The sequence below is a fragment of the Euprymna scolopes genome, chromosome 10 (assembly GCF_053919585.1).
Source record: "Euprymna scolopes isolate OS-2025 chromosome 10, ASM5391958v1, whole genome shotgun sequence".
Lineage (NCBI taxonomy): Eukaryota > Metazoa > Mollusca > Cephalopoda > Sepiida > Sepiolidae > Euprymna > Euprymna scolopes.
In genome coordinates this window covers 136,795,470-136,814,436 of record NC_136491.1, presented here as the reverse complement: position 1 = coordinate 136,814,436, position 18,967 = coordinate 136,795,470, and the positions used below count along the sequence as shown (strand labels likewise).

Sequence of the window (18,967 nt, the reverse complement as noted above, 5' to 3'; positions counted from 1 at the left end):
AGATATAACGAAAGAAAAAAAAAAAAAAAGAAGAAGATATTTATAGAGAAAAGAAAGAATATTAAATATAATTGGCTTTGCAAACTCTTTGTCCCGATTCGAGTAATCTACCAACACTCACAGAACAAAAAAGTTGTTGAGAATTTAAAAAAAAAAAAAGTTATAGCATTGTGAAAGAAAATAAGATTTTTTTAAGCGTCATATAGCTGTTAATATATTTAAAAAAGATGAGGTAATCTATATTCTTTTTGAAACAAATATGGCCGTTATAATTCAAATGTGGATGTGTCACTGAAATGAAATGAGTGTATTTTTGTAATGTAATTTATTGACTGATTATATGTATTAATTAAAATAAGGTGGTGTTTAAAATGATGTGAGAAAGTTAACCTGTGTCTAAAATTAAATTATGTTTACTTATTAATGGCGATAAATGATAGAAACCTCCAGATTGTTTAATTTTTTTTTTTTTTTTTAATTTCCAACAACTTTTTTAGTTGTTCAACATTTCAAAACCAGAGAATGTATTTAATTATCATTCATATTTTTTATGAAGTATGTTTTACACATGTTTCGTTTTGGACAAAGAAAAAATATATTCCTCAGAAAATAGTTGAAAAGTTTTTGCTTTTTTCTTGGAATGAAAAAGGATTTAGTAATGAAAAAAAAAAATGCTCATAAAAGGAGATATTTAAAGTTTGCAGAAACATAACATAATAAAATGACTTAATAACTGCAGTGTTTATAGGCATATATAGCCCAAAAGAAAAGCCATTGAATCCTATCCACAGGCGTGGAATCAATCTTTTGCCACCACTTATCATTAAATATATATGAGAGAGAGAATGAGTGAATAATTTCCTAAACTAATGAACGGATCATTATGAATTTATATAGTATAGTATATATTCTAAAAGTTAAAATGAGTAACATTGGAACATCCTTATTATAGTCACATTCTTTTAGTTATTTTATTGATAAAATTAACTTGATTTAATAACATGCATTTCAATCACAAATAAAATTGTTGGCGTTAGGAAGAGTATCCAGCTGTAAAATTTTGCTTCAAAGAAACTTGTATTGTTTCGAATGCTTTTTGTCATACGACAAAAAGGTGTTCAACTCTCCCAGTTAAGAACAGAAGACATTAAATCATGCAGTATAGATCAGAAGTTTTCAACCAGAGGTAAATTTACCCCTTGTGGGTAAAAAAAATTATATAGTCAGGGGTAAATAATTGAAGTACCTGATAATTTAAAAAATAATTATTTCTTTTTAGATTGTTATGTACCAAATTTAGATGAGGTTATTTGTAGGGCTGTGACAACAGAATATTCTTTTCATTATTTTAACTCTCAAGTATATATCCGACACAGTAAGACATAGTCAATCAACCGAGAACCACATCAGTCTATATAAAAACATATAAGATATTAACGGATATATACTCAAGAGTAAAAACAATGAAAAGAATATGCTGTTGTCACAGCCCTAGTCATTAGTGAAAGTCCTAGAGTATTACATGGGATTTATTAATGAATCAGCAGTGTTCCCACTGTTAATGCTTCTGGTGTTTCTGTTTATTATTTTTTTTTGTAATACAAATTTATTTCATAATTTTCTATTTAAGAAAAACTTTTTTATTTTTTTTTTATTTTGTGATACGAATGCATAATACTATTTTTATATAAAATCTAAAATCCTAAGCAATAAAAAGCTTCTATTTGACCTTGTTTTTCTGTCACTTTATGATAACTATAAATTGTTTTGTACGTGAGTAGAGGGTAAATGGAGAAATACAAAGCCGAGGGGTCTATGATGGAGGAACGGTTGAGAATAGCTGGTATAGACGCTTTAGTGTTTATACAGCTAAAAGCACATTCAAAATTTGCTTTTTCAAATAAAAACTTTAATATACCCCATACGATTTTAACTTGTGACTAATACTATAGAAGCACCTGAGACTTTATTTCATAAAAATGTTAGGTATGTTGGTAAGCAACGGAAAAATGTCATTTGCTCAAGTGTTGTACAAGAATGGCCAGCTGTGTGTCATTAAATGTTCTTACGCTGAGATGTCGAGAGTATATTTTACCTGTTAAAAAAATTTTCATCTGTTGGTTTGTATTCACCATCAACGATCAGGGCCATTTGTTCGCCTTTGCTGTATGCATAATTAGGTGTGCGCGTGTTAACAGGTAACTCCAGTTGAATCTGTAAAGAATAGAAAATAATTATGCTACACATTAGAGTACAATTACCAAGTACGAGAATAAAAAACATCATAGGTAGATATGAGAATACACTAAATGTTGCAAGATTTTTGGCATACTGGGTATGATCACAAAGATTTGGACGATTATATTTATAGCCAGGGGTGATAAAAACAACCCAATCAATTACCAGAATCACTGTATAAAAATATAGTTAATCTCTTTGAATTCTTCAGTCATAGCGTTTCATCTTGATATGAGAAGGGAATTACGCTCTTGCTGATCTTGACTGGATTAATAGTTCTACACGTTTTTACCTGGAATTCTTTACAATTCAAGGCTTCTGACTGGATTGAAACTGACAATTTTTGCTTGGGACAACTACATTGTATATTCGCAATTGGATAATTTTCTTTTTTCTAATAATTTATTTTTTTTTGTTATCCTTTTTTTGGATCATTTTTATTTATTACAAGAACAACTCTCCAGTCAAGAATAAATAAATACAATAAGCAGACTATACACACACACCTTTATATATATATATAATGATTAGATCACTCTGACTGATGTTAAAAATAGCATTTAAAAAATAAATCTTTAAATTCAACAGCATTTCTCATGGTTAATGGTAGCCGAATGGATTAGGTCCTTGCTAATGAAACCAGGGATGGCTTTTGTTGCCGGGTTCAAATCTATCTACTGGTGTTAATCGTGACACCCTGCACTGATGTTTCCTGAAAGGATAAAACATTAATGTCTGTAGGTATTTAATAATTATTATAGTAAATAATTATATATATATATATATATATATATATATATTGTTACGCATGCAATAAAGGGGTGGGGGTAAATAAAGGCAAAAAAGTGATATAAAAAGAAATTTAGGAAAAGAAATATTTATCGCACATGTGAGAAGGGTAAAAGTATAAGGAAACATGAGGATCTGAACACAACAGAATGCGAGAAAGAATGAAGACACAAACGCAGTGATAACGTTTCAAAGTTAATTTTATTATAAAAATCAAACGGGGGGGGGGGGGGGGTTATTAAGTAAAAATAAAAAAAGAGAAATATATAGATATAAAAAAAATACATTAACACAAAACAATGGCAAAATGAACTCGCCACTTTAATATACAAGAGAGAGGTATGTAGAGAGATGGGACTTACAATCTTTACTTTTCTTTTCTACATGAAGTTTAACCACCATTTTATTCGCTTCAGACGACCATTCGTAACATGCAATACACCTTATGTATTATTCATCCACTGCTTTGGTTATTCTTCGCTGTATATTTTTTGGTGCGCCGTGTTCCTCGCCATTTTATGGTCGGCATTATCTCCTTTCTTTCGCTGTTAATGGGGGGGGGTCAACATTATCTGTTTCGACAACATTGGTTCGTTCTTTGTCATTGGATGAGAATTTTTCCACGTCCGCTCAGCGGAGTGTCCTGTCAAAATGTCTCTTTCTCCCTCTTTCTTTATTAGTTCGCTTATTAACTAACAGGGGTCAGAAAGCGTGTCGCTGACCGGGTGACCTTGCTGATTCACCCACTGAACGTCTTTCTCACCCCTCTTTCTCTCTTTCTTTTTCTTCCATGTTCATTTTGCCTCGGCGACAAAAAAAAAAAAAAAAAAAAAAAAAAAAAAAAAAAAAAAAAAAAAACGATACATTTTTCGTCAGCCTAAAATTAAATTTTGAAATTTTCTTTAAATACATAATCCAATTTAAGGATTATGTCACAATTTATACATATACATATATATATATATATATATATATATGTATATATATACGTGGCCCTGGATTCCAAAGAGTTTTACTCCAGAAGGCTTCTTTCAAATTATACAGCAAGATCTTTACCTTTATGATTTTTAAGAATTTTTATTTCCTCCTACCAATTTTTTCTTTTTTTTTTGTTTACTTGTCTCTCCACGAGAGCAGAGTTAGACACAAGGTCTGTTTTCAATGTGGAGGGAAACCAGCTTCCCAAAAATGGGCACTCTGGTTAGTAACAAAAATAAAAAAAAGTGTATCAGTTATGAAAGATTTCTCCTCCACTAACTTTTTATCCTTTTTAATACGAGAAAAAAATGTCCAACTTTGTCTTTTTTTCCTTGGAACATAAATTTGTCTCTGATGAATTGTTTGGTGAATTTCCACTATTCACCCAAACACATGTAAGACGAATTATACTACTTCTGATATATACATATATATGACAATTATTGAAATAATATTCCATGATGGAAGACAAAAAATGAAAAGACAAAATTATTTATACATTCATTAACATTTTATTTTTATTTCAAAACTTTTTGAAGATGATTGATTTGACAAAATAACAACACTACAATATTTTCTTTTCATTCATTTCATAAATGCATCACATATTTTGAATTCTAATGGCTATGGTTTGTTAAAAAAAAAAATATATAAAAAATACAAGCAAACAAAAAACATTCTTTTCACATCACAAATGAACCAAATAGGTTTTTTTTTTTTTTTTTACTTAACTTCAATCAAACAGTTTTTATTTTACTACAAGAAATCATCGTTTCATAAATTCTTAGATGAGGATTGATAATTTAGATTCTCACAATTTAGATTCTGCTATTCTCACAACGTAACGGATAAAGTGCTCAGTATAAACTGTTCTAAATGACAGTCTTCTGAATGTTAAATGTTCAATCTTCACTACAGGTGATACTAACTCAAAATATAATACAAAAATTCTGTCAGAATTCTACTTTGTTATGGCCAATTGGACAAGAACAATTTACTTCTTTGGATTAAATAATAGGTTCAATGTAAAATGCTATACAGCTTACAGAGCTTTTTTTTCAATACTGCGACAATTCAGTAGGTATTATTTCACTTGAAATTCAATAATTTTAGAATTTTGCTACAATATCAAAGAACCACTTACTTACTTGGCCTTTTGGCCAAGATCAAAGTGTAGTAACTGTTCTTTAGATGCAGCACTTCCATTTCTCGTTCTCTTTCAGTGGAGGAGAAATCCTTCATGACTGAGACAATTTTTATTTTTGTACCTTTTCTCCACGTTTAAAAACGACTCTGGTGTCTAACTGTCCCATGGGGAGGCATTGTAAATAGGTACAATAACAAAGAACCAAAGTTCCTTTATAAAAAAAGGAAGTTATTTCCCTTGGACTGAAGAAGGACGATAATTCTTATCGTCCTTGAGTAGAGCAGAATCAACCATGACAGTTTGGGAGGTAAACAAAATGCATCTCCATCACAAACTTTAATCTTAACACACCCACCAGCTTCTACATTATTATTTAATCTGCAAGTTGTTAAATAAATGTGTTAAAAGGTTATATTTCGTCCATTAATCACCTTTTTAAGTGGTTATTAATCTGATAACACATATCAAACGCATGGCATCATTTTGTCTTCAAATCTGGATGTGATACGGGACCATCCACCTTGATCGAGACTTAATTGGTTCAGATACACCATCTGTTGCAACATAGGAGAGTTCGTAGTTGAAACATAACTTCTCCAGAGATATTGGAATGAAGTTTGGTTTGGACAAATGTGCCTATTGCTCCATCAGAGCTAGAAAGAAAGTCCAAACGGAAAACATACAATACTGATATCACGGATCTAGAAGAGCAGAAGAAAATACAAATACTTTGGCACAGAAGAAAATGATTCAATTCAACATGCCAAGATGAGAAAAAAAATTGGCAGTGAATATATATGCCATGTTAGGAAAATCTGTAAAACTTACAAACAAAAATAAGGTGATTGATATCAACCAACAAGACATGACTATGATAACATACAGCTTTGACATTGGATGTAAACAAACTGGATACTAAAACACTGAAAATGCTGACACTGCAGAAACCAGTGTCTGCCTATGTTATATCTGTAGGAGTATGGGTCTCTCAGAGATTGACCATTAGAATCATGAGCACCAGATAATATTTGATACAAGCTCTCAAAATTCAAACTTTAAAATTGTGCATCAACATCACGAAACAAAGGCCAGCAGAGCAACCTCCATCACGAACCTGACCAAAAATTTTGGACAAAACTGTCTTACAAATGAGACAAAATCAGAAAATAAGTCTCTTATGGAAATAGACCAAAAGACAAAAATACACCAAGAACTTCCATTGCAAAAAAACTGTAAGAATGGGCCAATCAACAGCATTCCAAGTATGTTATGGGTGAATTTATGCAAGACTATATAGATAAAGGCTCCATAGACTGGCTAAAAAGAGGACCGCTCCACTATGATCAGGAGAGGATTATAATGGCTGCCCAAGATCAAAGCTTGATGACCAATGCTTTTAAGAAAATGAGTGATTTAAGCAATGACAAGTGCAGGTTCTGCCACACAGAAGTAGAGAGTGTGATCAACCTGACATTCAGCTATAAGGTTTTGCTGGGGGGGACGACTAGTATATGATGTAGCACAATAGAGTGTGTAAATTTCTCCACTTTACGATCTTTAAAAAGTTGAATATCGAATGCAACATCAATTCCTGAGAAAATATAGCAAAAAGAACGGTTGGAAATAATTCATACAAAATATGACTATACAATCCCTACAGCTACATACCTGGAAAAAAAACAAAAAAACTATAAAACCTTACATAGTGATATGGGACAAGAAGGAGAAAGAAGCAACCCTAGTAGAAGTTAGTGTCTCCATGCTGGATAAAACAGGGCTGAAAGGGAAAAGATAACAAAATACCAAGGTTTTATGTATGACATGAAAAAAAAATTGGAATTTTAGGAAGATCTTTATCACTCCAGTAATTATAGGAGCAACTGCACTCATAAAAAAGAATTTTAAAAACTATGTGACAAATATACCCAGTTAACCAAGTGCAAGAGAGATTAAAACAATTGCATTTAAAGGGATGTTCAGCATCCAGTAGGATACCCCATCCCCAGCTCAAACAAACTGATAAAAAAATAAAAATAAAACTTCCAGAACCACACAAAAATAGGCAAAGACGCTCGGAAGGTCAGCTGAAGACGTGGTTACACACCATCAAAGCTGACATCAAATCTATCTCCGGTCCATAGGTCTACAGTGTTTGTCACTGGTTCCGGTACTGTTGCCCATAACTATCTTGGCCACTACTGACCGTCATGCATGATCTACGCAATACAGTAACAAAGAAATTTTGAAAGATTACAATTACTCACTTCTTTTTGATTTGGTTTCACTTTAACATTCAGAGGTTTTACTTCATCGTAATTGAGATGGGATGGTCGTACAAGATACTGCAAACAAAAATTTGAAATGTTCATCATATGATCTATGTCAATGAGGAATATACGGATAGACAAAAACAATACTTAATAAAAGTAATTATTAAAATACTCTTTCAGAAATGTACTTGATAAAACTGAATAAATGAAAGTTAAATAAATTAGCAGTTTTATCATTATTATAATGAAGATTTGGAGTCTGTATCCAAAAATAAACCGCACTCTTTCTGACGTTGCCCGGGATTAAATTAGGATCAACAAATGTTCACATTTCTAATACTTTTATTGTCATCAAAATTGGTGAAATCATCCATTTCTCAATACAATCGATTGCATGTTCTAGTCAGGGACCCATCGCGGTGCACTGGGAGCAAGCTTCACGTGCCTTCCCTCAGTGACTTAGTCTATGTTGCATTGTAGAGAATCTAATGTGGATTATATATAATTACTAGCGTGGGGTACCCGGCGTTGCCCGGGTGTTTGTTGGTGTGTGTATGGGGGGGGGGGGTGTAATAACCCTGCTTAAATATTATAAAAAAGACAATGTTAAAAAAATCGGAAAAACCAAAACGGAAAAAAATGGCATAAATAAAACTGTCGGATCGAACCTGTGTGTGTGTGTGTGTGTGTGTGTGTGTGTGTGTGTGTGTGTTGGGGGGGGGGTAAACTAAAGAATAAGCGAAGTAATAAAAAAATGTTGCAGCTCCCTGTTTAAAGGGGATTGTCCAAATCGAATAGCAATTGTCAAATAGCAATTGTCTGATATAAGGAGAAACTCCACACTGATCAAAAGATGATTGCTTTCTGGACGTTTCGGCATGAAAGCCGACTTAGCGTTGAATTGGTTTCGCTTTTTATACGAAAAAGCCGAATCAATACATGAGAAGCCAAAATAGCAATAATTTTGTAAAAGTCGCTGTAAATAAATCTAGACGCGACCCGCATACCCAAACCCTAGATATTATTATCTAGGGGGTATATAAACACTTCTAAGCGATAGTAACGACCCCGGGACCGTCTGTGAAAAAAGACTTTGAGACATACAAAAATGCACGCGCTGCATTTGCCTTTTATATACATAGATTTTTATATATAACTAGCGGGGGGTACCCAGCGTTGCCCGGGTGTTTGGAGGTAAATCAAAACCGGGGGGGGGGAGAATAAAAAGTTTTGGTAGGTGAGTATGAGGATCGAACCCGAACCCAAACCCTTGAGGCAAAGTTAGAAATTAAAGTGTGAAAAAAAAAAGAAAAAAAATGCGCCGTTAACCATTGGGCCACCGCGACATACTAACGGAAACACGTTTGAATTTATTTAATTACTTAGAATTTGTAGGTGCACGCTTTAATGTCTTAATGAGGTCAACTTTGACTGCGGGGTTTTTATTTTATGGGGGAGAGGGACCAGCTCCCCTTGTCCAATTTGAATAGCAATTGTCTGATATAAAGAAAAAAAATTTCCACATTGATCAAAGCTGATTGCTTTCGGACATTTCTGGCGATGGCAACCGGAAAAATACCGCCAGAATTAGTGTCGCTTTTATTATAGAAAAAAGCCTAATACACGAGGCGAGCAAAAACTGTTGAATATTTATCTGCCCAAAGTCAAGCAAATTAAGTAGACAGGCGAGATCCGTTGTTAACTCGGAGATATTATGATTTATATGTGATATAAAAAGTTTTAAGAAGTTGTGAGCTGATGGAGCGCTTCTCTGAAAAAAGCCTTTTTTGGACATACACAAAAAGCAAACATACAAACACACATTTTCGCTTTTATATATAGACTAGCGGGGGGGTACCCGGCGTTGCCCGGGTGTTTGGAGGTGTGTGTGCTCAGGCGGGGGTGGTGGGTGTTAATCAAAACATAAGAATAAGCGAAGTAAAAAAAGCTAACGTAAGGCAAACGAACGATGTTAAATGTAAAAATGGGAAAAACAAAAGAAAACGCGAAACAGAAAAACAAACGTTAAAAAATCTGAAAAATACCCCCCCCCTAAAAAAAAAAAAACATGTGAAAAATGGGTTAAATAACCCTGTTTCAATATTAAAATTTAAAAAAATCAAAAAAAAGAAAGATATCTCACACCTGATTTGAACCCAAAACGTTTAGATAATGAGGCCACGCTCTAAGCAACTGAGCTAAGACGACGTCGCCAAAATGGTGTCGCTTTTTCAAATATTTAAAGTAAATCAGGTTACGAGGTCGTATGACGCATGCGTAGAAGCGAACTCGTCATGAGAGGACGGTTTTTGCTGACCCCCCCCCCCTGTAGAAAACTGCTGATTTTAGGGTGAAGGAATTAACGATTTGGGCTAATTTTTCGGGCAAAGGTTGGAACTTTAAAATGATACCGATCTGGCCAAAATCCATGACCCGTTTCGAAAGTTTTTGCGAGACATACAAACATACATACACACATTTTCGTTTTTATATATATAGATGGCTTGAATTAAAGGTTAAAATGAAAAAGTTAAGTATCATGGTGCAATTTTGCTTTAAACAAATATTTATTTCAAACACACCCCTGTTTTCTCAAAAAACCTACTATTGATTTTATACATCAGGCCCTTCTGCTTGTGCAGAGATAAAACTTCATAAATTCACTTGTGATGTTTGGTTAAAATTAGACTTTTCTTTCTTAACTAGCGAGGGGTATCCGGCGTTTCCCGGGTGTTTGGAGGTGTGTGTGGAAACTCCGGGGGTTAAAAAAAAAATGTTTTGGTAGGTAAGTATGAGGTTCGAACCCGAACCCGAGAGGCAAAGTTGTAAATAATTCACACAAAGTGCCTTTTATATATAAGTAGATAATGCTCCAGCAAAGATCACAACTGTTGATTGATTAGTCTAATGTAAAACTATACAGGAATAGTCAACTAAGCTTCAACCTCCGTCCCATCGCCGAAATGTTGCATCCCTCTGTTTGTTTTACAAGTATTTTAATGGTAGGTACTCCGACAAACTACAAAAACTTGTACCCCCTCGATGTAAATACCCCAAATAAACAGCAAAACCCCACCCCTACACAGTAGAGCTCCCCAGATGCCAGAAAGCCTTCTACTCTAATAGTTTCCTCCCCAAAACTGTTAGACTTTGGAATTCCCTTCCAGGTTCCTGCTTCTACAACTGTACTAACATGCAGAAGTCCAAGTGTAATGTAAACAGACATCTTGCTGCTCAACTCCCTAGATAGTATCCTTGCAATCATGTCCCAGATAGTAGCCCCCTACATCAAAGTGGCACCGTACCTTGTTTGGGATGAAAATGCAATAAATAAATAAACAAATAAAAATAAATATTAAGAAAAATTGCAAATTAGAGTCTTTTTATTTAACAAATATGCAAAATACTATGGCAATACTTGAAATTTTCTGGAATATTAAAATCATAAAGTTAAAAAAAATAACAAAAAATGTATTTATTTCATATCGAAATTACATTTAACACATTCGTTTTGAGCAGTTCAGAAGTACATTTAAATAAATTTTTTATATTTTGTTTTGTACATTATCGACCACATTAATGCAACAATATTAAATATTAATAATGTTAGATTTTATTAGGTCCGTTTTTGCTAAACTAGTTTCAATAGCTTTTTACGTAGCAGGAAAATCTAAAGTAAAATATGATTTTCAGTTCAAGAAATTGTTACATAAGACGTTAGATCACCAGAAATATTATTAAGAGAACCTCATGGAATATATAATACTGAAAATAAAATCAAACCATCTTATGAATTATAGCTATTTCATTATTACATTTTTTAAAACAATGATAAGAGGTAAGAATCCTGGATTTAGTGTCAGTTTTTATCATTTTATGATCTAAGTATTTCAACTTTTCCAAGTTTCAATTTTACTCTTCCCTCCGTATCCACCTCTCTTCTCTCTCATATATACGAATGAAGGTTCCATATTTCAAATACTTTCATTGTTATCGAAATTGGTGAAATCATCCATTTTCCAATCAAATCAATTGATCGTCTGCTCTAGTCAGGAACTGACCATGATGCACCGGGAATAAGCTTCACATGCCTCCTCGCATTGACTTGCTTCACAACACATTGCAGTCTACATTGCACTGTAGAGAATCTACTGTTGATTTTACATAATTTTTTTTTATATACAGCGATTTGAATTACAGTTTAAATCCAAACAGTCAAGTATCATGGAACAATTGTACTCTAAATGAAAACATTCATTTTGAAAGCACCCTAGTGTTGATTTTATACATTGGGCCCCTATAATTTTGTTAATTTTATATTTTTCTGCTTGTGCAGTGATAAAACTTCTCAAATGCACTTGCGATGTTTTTGATCAAAATTCGATTGTTCTCTTCTTAAATCAGATTTTTTCGATTATCAATACTTATCGGAGGCATTCTGATAGAAAACCTATCAAAGAACACTCCCAGACACAAAAAACATTTGTGTAAAATTTTTAAAAATCAGCTCAACCATTTCAAAGTCCATAGAGAGTGAACTCCCGCACTGTCGAAGTGCCTTTTATATATAAGTAAAGATATGAGAATATGGTTTAGTGGATATCTGAATTGACCATTATGCATTATGGAATACATATTTTAAGTGAAATGGTAAGTAACATGGGCACATTGTTGTTCTGTAAAGTTTACCATTCAAAGAGTGTTCTCCTTTACCAATATTTTTTTTAAATAAGCAAGATACAGAAAATTTAATTCAGAAAAAAATTGCTCTACATCAAATTTTAAGTTGATTACGTAATAAAATTTTAATCTTGGTGTGTCTAAATAAATTTTGCCCAGTTATAAAATACGGTTAAATAAAAAAAATTTTTTAAACGGTACTTGGGTACCATCAGCCAGAAGCGAAACTGAAAGCAAAATTTTGTAAACAAAAATATTTTTTTTTAAAATGCTGCATGTTGTGCGCGAACTAGCATAACATTAGTTCGTAAGCAAACACATTATGGATGGAATGATGACAACACAGATGTTATAACGCTGCAAATTTATCTTTTTAAAACGAAAATCCAAAACAACCACTCGCATGCGCATAATTTACAAAAAGTGCCAAACCAACATTTTTACCTGACCACCCCCCCTCTTCTAAACAACAACATTAGTACATCAAGCAATTGACGATTTTTTTCTAATTTTTCGATATTTTGTGTCTGAGAGATTGCTCTTTCTAACGATACCATGTTCGTGCTGGTTCAATGCAGATGACAAAGCTTTTAGCGGATACACACGACTGAGATTTATATAATAGACTAGTGGGGGATACCCAGCATTGCCTGGGTGGAGAAAGGTGGTATACTAAAGCTATTGAGCAACCAACCCCCAGATAAAAAAAAAAGTCAAAACAACTTTTGTTTCAATTAAAATAATAGCAAGTACCCATGCGAGCGCAAAAAAAAAAAAAAATAAATAAAAAAGAAAATAGCCGCAGTAGCCAGGCTCGAACCTGTAACGCAAAAGAGACAAAGGAGGTGATAAAAGGATAAGGGAGCTAATAATATCGTTGCTGTTCATTTAGCCACAAAATTTGATTTTCTTATTTAAAAAATACTTGACCCATGTACATAATTTTTGATGTACAATATTTTCTTTTCATCACATACATACATACATACATACATCATACAGATGTTTTTTATTTTTATTTTTATATATAAGTAGAACTCTGGACAAGCACCATATTTTCCTATAATGGGACCTGAGGGGAGCATTAAACCCTAACACATGCTAAAAGAATATTTCCTCTTGATGTTAATCAGATTTAAATCATATATAAACGACCCAAAATGTTGGAAATTTCTATTTATTTCACTATTTCTTTTTTGCTTTGAATAAATATTCAATTAATCTATATAAATAAAGCAGTAGATATGTGTGTGTGAAAATATTTAACCGATAAACTGTTACACTACTTGTCACGTAACACTGAAATTAACAGGAAATAGTAACCATACACCAAGGATGGTTACAAAAAGTAAAATCTTTGTTTGGATGGATGAATAGTGCGTACAAAAATATGTTGGTAAGCTGAAAGGTTCATTTAAACTTGTTAAAATATTTCTATTACTTTTGCGCAAATTAATTCATAGCTTGAAGTTGTTTGATTTCAAATCTTTCTTATCTATCTGTTGATAGCTCAAATGGTAGGGAACACAGCTGGAGCTCTAAATGTTTTGATTTCTAACTGATGGCATCCAAGTCATTTTTTTTTTTTTTTTAAACTTTTGAAATCAGTACTATATATATATATATATATATATATATATATATAAGATGATAGGATTATGAAATAAAGTCACAAAACTATATATTGGTAAGTACAGAATGGATCATTTATTGAATAATGGAATACAAGCAAAATTTGGGGGATAGAAGGGACTCTTTATTTTTTATTTTTATTACATTTTCACCCCAAACAAGGCACATTGCCCCTTTGGTGTAGGGGGCTACTATCAGGGGCAACAACTACTGGGGTACTATGTTGGGATTTGGGCAGCAAGATGTCGGTTCACATTACACTTGAACTTCTGCAGATCAGTACAGTTGGGGAAGGCAGGGACCTGGAATGGAATTCCAGAGTCTAGCGGTTCTGGGGAAGAAACTACTGGAGCAGAAAGATCTTTTACATCTAGGGATCTTTACTGTGTGGGGGTGGGATTTAGCTGCCTGTCGGGTTTGTTAAGGGTGTCTATGTTGTGGAGGCACAAGTGTCTGCAACATTTCATCGATGGGACAGAGGCTGAAGCTTAGATGCCAGTTCTCTCTTTTGAACCTTGTCTAGGAGCGAGAGACTAGTAGCAGATGCACCAGCCAAAATGTGACAGCAATGCTCCATACATGGGCGAATGGTGGCCTTATAGAGGTACAGGATACTTTCGGTTGTTAGTAGTTTTCTAGCACGGTAGAGAGAGCCTACCTTCTCCGCAGCGGTTCTGGCAATGCTTTCAATGCAATTGTTCCAACTCATGTTTCCTGTGAACGTTAGGCCAAGCAGTTTGAAAGATGTACTCTTAGATAGAGTCACTGGCCATTGCTATTGGTGGTAGAGAAGGTTTCTTGTAATTATTGAAGGAAACCAGTTTAGTCTTGGCAGCATTGAATGTGACCATCCATTTTTGTCCCCATTCCACTACAGATTGGAGGTCATCCTCTAGTGTTTTTGCCATTTCTTTAGATATGTGTTCATTTGTTTTCCTGTCGTGCCTGTTATAGTGTGGTGTCATTAGCATATATACTCATCTCAGAGACAATTTTATTGGGGAGGTCATTAATGAATATTAGGAACAATAGAAGTCCAAGGATAGACCCCTGAAGCACTCCCACATTTATATCATATTGTTTAGATGTACGACCGTTGAGGACAACCTGGATTTTTCTCTTATCTAAGAAGGATTTAATTATGTTAAGTATTTTACCAGTGAACTGCATGATCTAATTTTCCATACACTTTCAAAAGCCTTAGATATATCTAGAGCTACCGCTCTGCCTTCCCCCGCTTTATCCAGTGTATATGTATATACGCTCAGAGATTACAGTGAGGATGTCTGCTATGGAACGGGCTTGTCTAAATCCATATTGTTTGTCAGTCAAAAATTTAGCATCTGTAATGTGATGAACTAGAGCATGGTTAATTATGGTCTCAAATATTTTGGCAAAAAGTGGGAGGAGGCTAATGGAGCGATAATTTGATGGATCAGTTCTTTCGCCAGAATTCTTGGTACCACGGAAGCAGTTTTCCAACAGCCCGGAAAGCAAGATTCATTAAGGCATTTGTTGTAGAGTTTGGAGAGAACTTGAGCTATTTCGGTTGAGTACTTTTTTATTAGCACAGCTGGGATGAGATCGGGTCCACATGCTTTTGAAGTGTCAAGGTTTTTTATGATAGCATGCACCTGAGCAGGGGTGATTTTTAGATCATCTAGCATGGCGTCTGTCCGCAAAGGAAAGTCAGGCAGGGGGTGGTTGGAAGGCTCCAGTGTGGAGTTTGAAGCAAACCGGCTGGCTAGCATATTAACCATTGTCGGTTGCTGAGCAAACAACCTCGTGATTGTTGGTTAGTGGGGGAATTGTTGATTGCCCATTATTTACTCCACTGTTGTAGATTTTCCAGAAGTCACGAGTTCCAAATTTTTGTGCTTCAATGCGTTTTTTAGTGGTTTCAGTAAATTCTCTCTTAGCTGTCGCTATTTCTTTCTTAATGTTACTTCTAGCTTCTATATACTTCTGTCTGTTTGAACTAGACTCATGTCGGTTAAATCTGCGATATGCATGCTGGCTTAGAGCAATGGCAGTTGCGCAAGTAGAAGTAAACCATTGGGGAGAGTGGGGCTTGCTATAAAATTTCCGCATGGGAACATGTGCTTCAATTGCCGTTTTGAACCATTCAGTGGTCTCATTTGCGCACTGTTCAGCAGGAAGAGAAAAAATATTTCTCCATGGGGCATCCCTGATAAGATCTCTGATGGCTTCCCAGTCAGCCTTTTTATAATATCTCGTTGTTTTGAGCACTGATTCTTCAGTTTTGGGTCTAGAATTTAGGGCGATTTCTACCATTATCACTGCATGATCAGCGTTCCCGAGTGGGCTGTCAGCATTTGTTGTACAATCCTCGGGAACTGTAGTCAGAAACAGATCTAGAAGTTATGCGTGTTATTCTTGCTGGTTAGGGAAACTGGTTGGAAACATAAACATTTGTGATAAGGAGTGAGATATAGCGAAGCTATGTGTTGTGCTGCCCGCTGCATCTGCGTAAGTAGAGAATCCAAGCCAGTTTTTGTGGTGGACACTGAAGTCACCAAATACATGTATTTGTGCGCTAGTGTCGAGAGAGAGTGCTGTGTCTATGCTGTCAGAGACTTTGTTTATTATGGTGCAGTCCTCGGTCGAGGGTTGGTTGTTTTTGTTTTACGGCATATCAACCCTTTCCGGATTATTTAATGCCGAATCCAAAGATTTTGAAGAAAATTTTTTTTAATAGAATATATTTGTTGTTTTCACGTTGGTTTCTATTTAACCCATAGTTGGAACCCTAACAGGTACTACCACTCCGTCAGAGTGGACCTGGGAGCAATGGTAATTAAAGGGTGGCTCCACACTCCCCAAAGCCCACAAGCTGGGGCCTCACCACTGGATATAGTTTATGGTCATATCCAGGACCCCCATTGAGGGACTTTTACCTTCTGCAGGGGGGCAGTCGGTGTATTCTAATGCCCCACCGACAGGGCCTGGGTCGAGAGAGAGTGGTAGAGAAAATAAAAGTAGCTAATGCTATGTAGGTTTAGTCTAATGCACATAAAGGCTTGATCGTCCAATTCTAGGTTTGTTTCTCTAGTTAAGGGGAGGGTGTTACGACTGTAGACTCCAAGTCCATGCATATGTCTGTCAGAGTCCTTACGGCAGAGTGGGAGATAGCCAGGCATGTTAAAGTAGTTAGAGGGGATGGAAGAGTGTAGGTTAGTCTCACTTAGTGCTAAGATATCCGGGGTATTTGTTAGGTGAAATGCTTCAACATCAGCTAAATTAGTTCTAAGCCCACGGATGTTCGTGAATGCAAGCCTCAAGGGAGGAGGTAAGTTGGATTTGCTTGTCCCTAAGCCTAAGCTTATTTTTTTATTGTACTGTCATCATATTTTTAAAAAGTTTCAGTTGGGTAAGGGGGAGCTGAACAAGAGGTTATGCATGGTATCAGACATGCAACACAAGTAGACCATCAGCTAACCTTTCTTCAACTAGGACTGTGGCCTCAGGAAAACCCATCGGGGATGAGTGCAGGGTCTCTTTCCATGCGCGATATGGCACTACAAACATCCTGATATTATACAACTGTTGATGGAGCAGCCGCTCTAAGCGCTACTAAAGAGTTAGGGCATCTGTACTACCAGTCAGAAACAGCAGCCAGAAACTGTCAATCTGGTACCCTCAACCCATCAGAAGAAGGTCAACCCAATCTAATTGCACATGCATATGTGGTACTCAAGCACTCGCAAGTGCCCAGTTTTGAGGGGTGGGATGTGTCGGGAGTGTGGAAAACGGCGATCATTGCCCTAGACAAAAAACAAGATCTACCACTGAGTGTTTTGTTGAATCACTGTGATAGCATCTCTGCACCTGACTAATAGGCAAAGAAGAAGTATAGAAGCCGGGCGATAGACAGAGCCTATCTACTCCTTAAGCAGTTTAGGTTTAGTTTGTAATTTGTTTGAGTCACCAGCTCTAGGAAGGTTGTCATCCAAGACTGGAGAGGCCTCCCTCCCCTTAGGTTTAGTTTCAGAGTTTTCCTTCTCCTAGACGGATGATCTGGGAAGATCTACTGGGTCCATCAGCCCTGAGAGGGTTTGCTCCGTGCCTGGGTCCGAATCCAGGTATTTCTGCGACCCCGCGTGGTTAGTTACAGGGTTAGTTTGTAGAGGTTATATATCTAATGAATAGTTACACTCCTCAAAGTGATTTATGGACATTGCTATTTCATTGTTACTAAGGAGAAAAAAAAAAAACTCATGCAGTGGAAGCAACTATGTGAGCAGGCTTGTTAGAAAGGCGTTAGTGTGGATTAAGACTTTTACCTTTAGATTTTTACATTTTTTTAATTTATATGTTAGCTTAGGTACAGGATAACATTACAGTGTGAGTATGTATTAGAAATTGAGCTAACAATTTTGCCCAGTCACTGTATATTTTAGATTACAGGAGGGTTAAGATGTAGGTGCAGTACAGTACGGGTATAACTGGAGGTGAATTTAAAGTCGTGGCGTATTCCGTATGTATAATTAAGTAACTAGATATTTGGCCACGTTTTCAGTAGATGCGAATAGATAGAAGTTGTAGGTGTTAGTGTGTTTCTACTATTCTACTATTGAAGGAAGATAATTTCAGCTTTCATTTAAAAGTCATTGAGCGTTTTGCATAACAAGGAGTATCCGATTTGGTTTTGTATTAATCGTTGCAAAACGATCTAGGAAGAGACATTGTTATGTAATGAAGATCGCTTTGCATCTAAGTACATACTTTGGCTGGTAAGTACCAAACTGGATAAGAATGAACTCTAATGCATGTCTTAGAGGTAGAAATGTATAGATGTTTAGTAATGACTGTTAGGCAGTTAGCATGTGAAGGTTAGGAGCTGGAGGCTAAGGATTCCACTACTAAGGCATGTGTAATGTAGTTTTAGTGGCAGCTAGAGAGGGGGGGGAGCAGATTGTTAGCTTTCAAGGAACGGGGTTATTTACAGAATACAGTAGAGTGTCATTAAGATTTAGAGTTTCAAGTAATGTTTTAGCTTGGGAAACAGAAAAAAAAAATTTTCTTCTTTTTCCCTATTTAGCATGCACGTTAGACAAAGGCAGTCGTTGGAGGTAAAGAGAAACAATTATTACATGGTGATTCGGAATTCGTATTTATAGGCAGTCATTAAGGTCAGGGACAAAACATTGCATCTATACAGAAAATGGTCCTAGTGACACAGCTAAGATCACTGTAGATTTCGGTTACAATT

The 18,967-nt window shown here is 35.3% G+C and overlaps 1 protein-coding gene across 1 annotated transcript in view; it reads right to left on the bottom strand.

Annotated features, from left to right (window-relative positions):
* The window catches only part of LOC145286295 (DNA-directed RNA polymerase III subunit RPC5-like), an 86,371-nt gene that overhangs the window by 48,888 nt on the left and 18,516 nt on the right, over window positions 1–18,967 (bottom strand). Inside the window, exons 3-4 of the mRNA XM_080135154.1 lie at window positions 7,417–7,494; window positions 2,096–2,214 (exon numbers count right to left, since the gene is read on the bottom strand). Of these exons, the coding sequence (XP_079991280.1) occupies window positions 2,096–2,214; window positions 7,417–7,494 (197 nt within the window). The remainder of the gene's footprint in view (window positions 1–2,095; window positions 2,215–7,416; window positions 7,495–18,967) is intronic.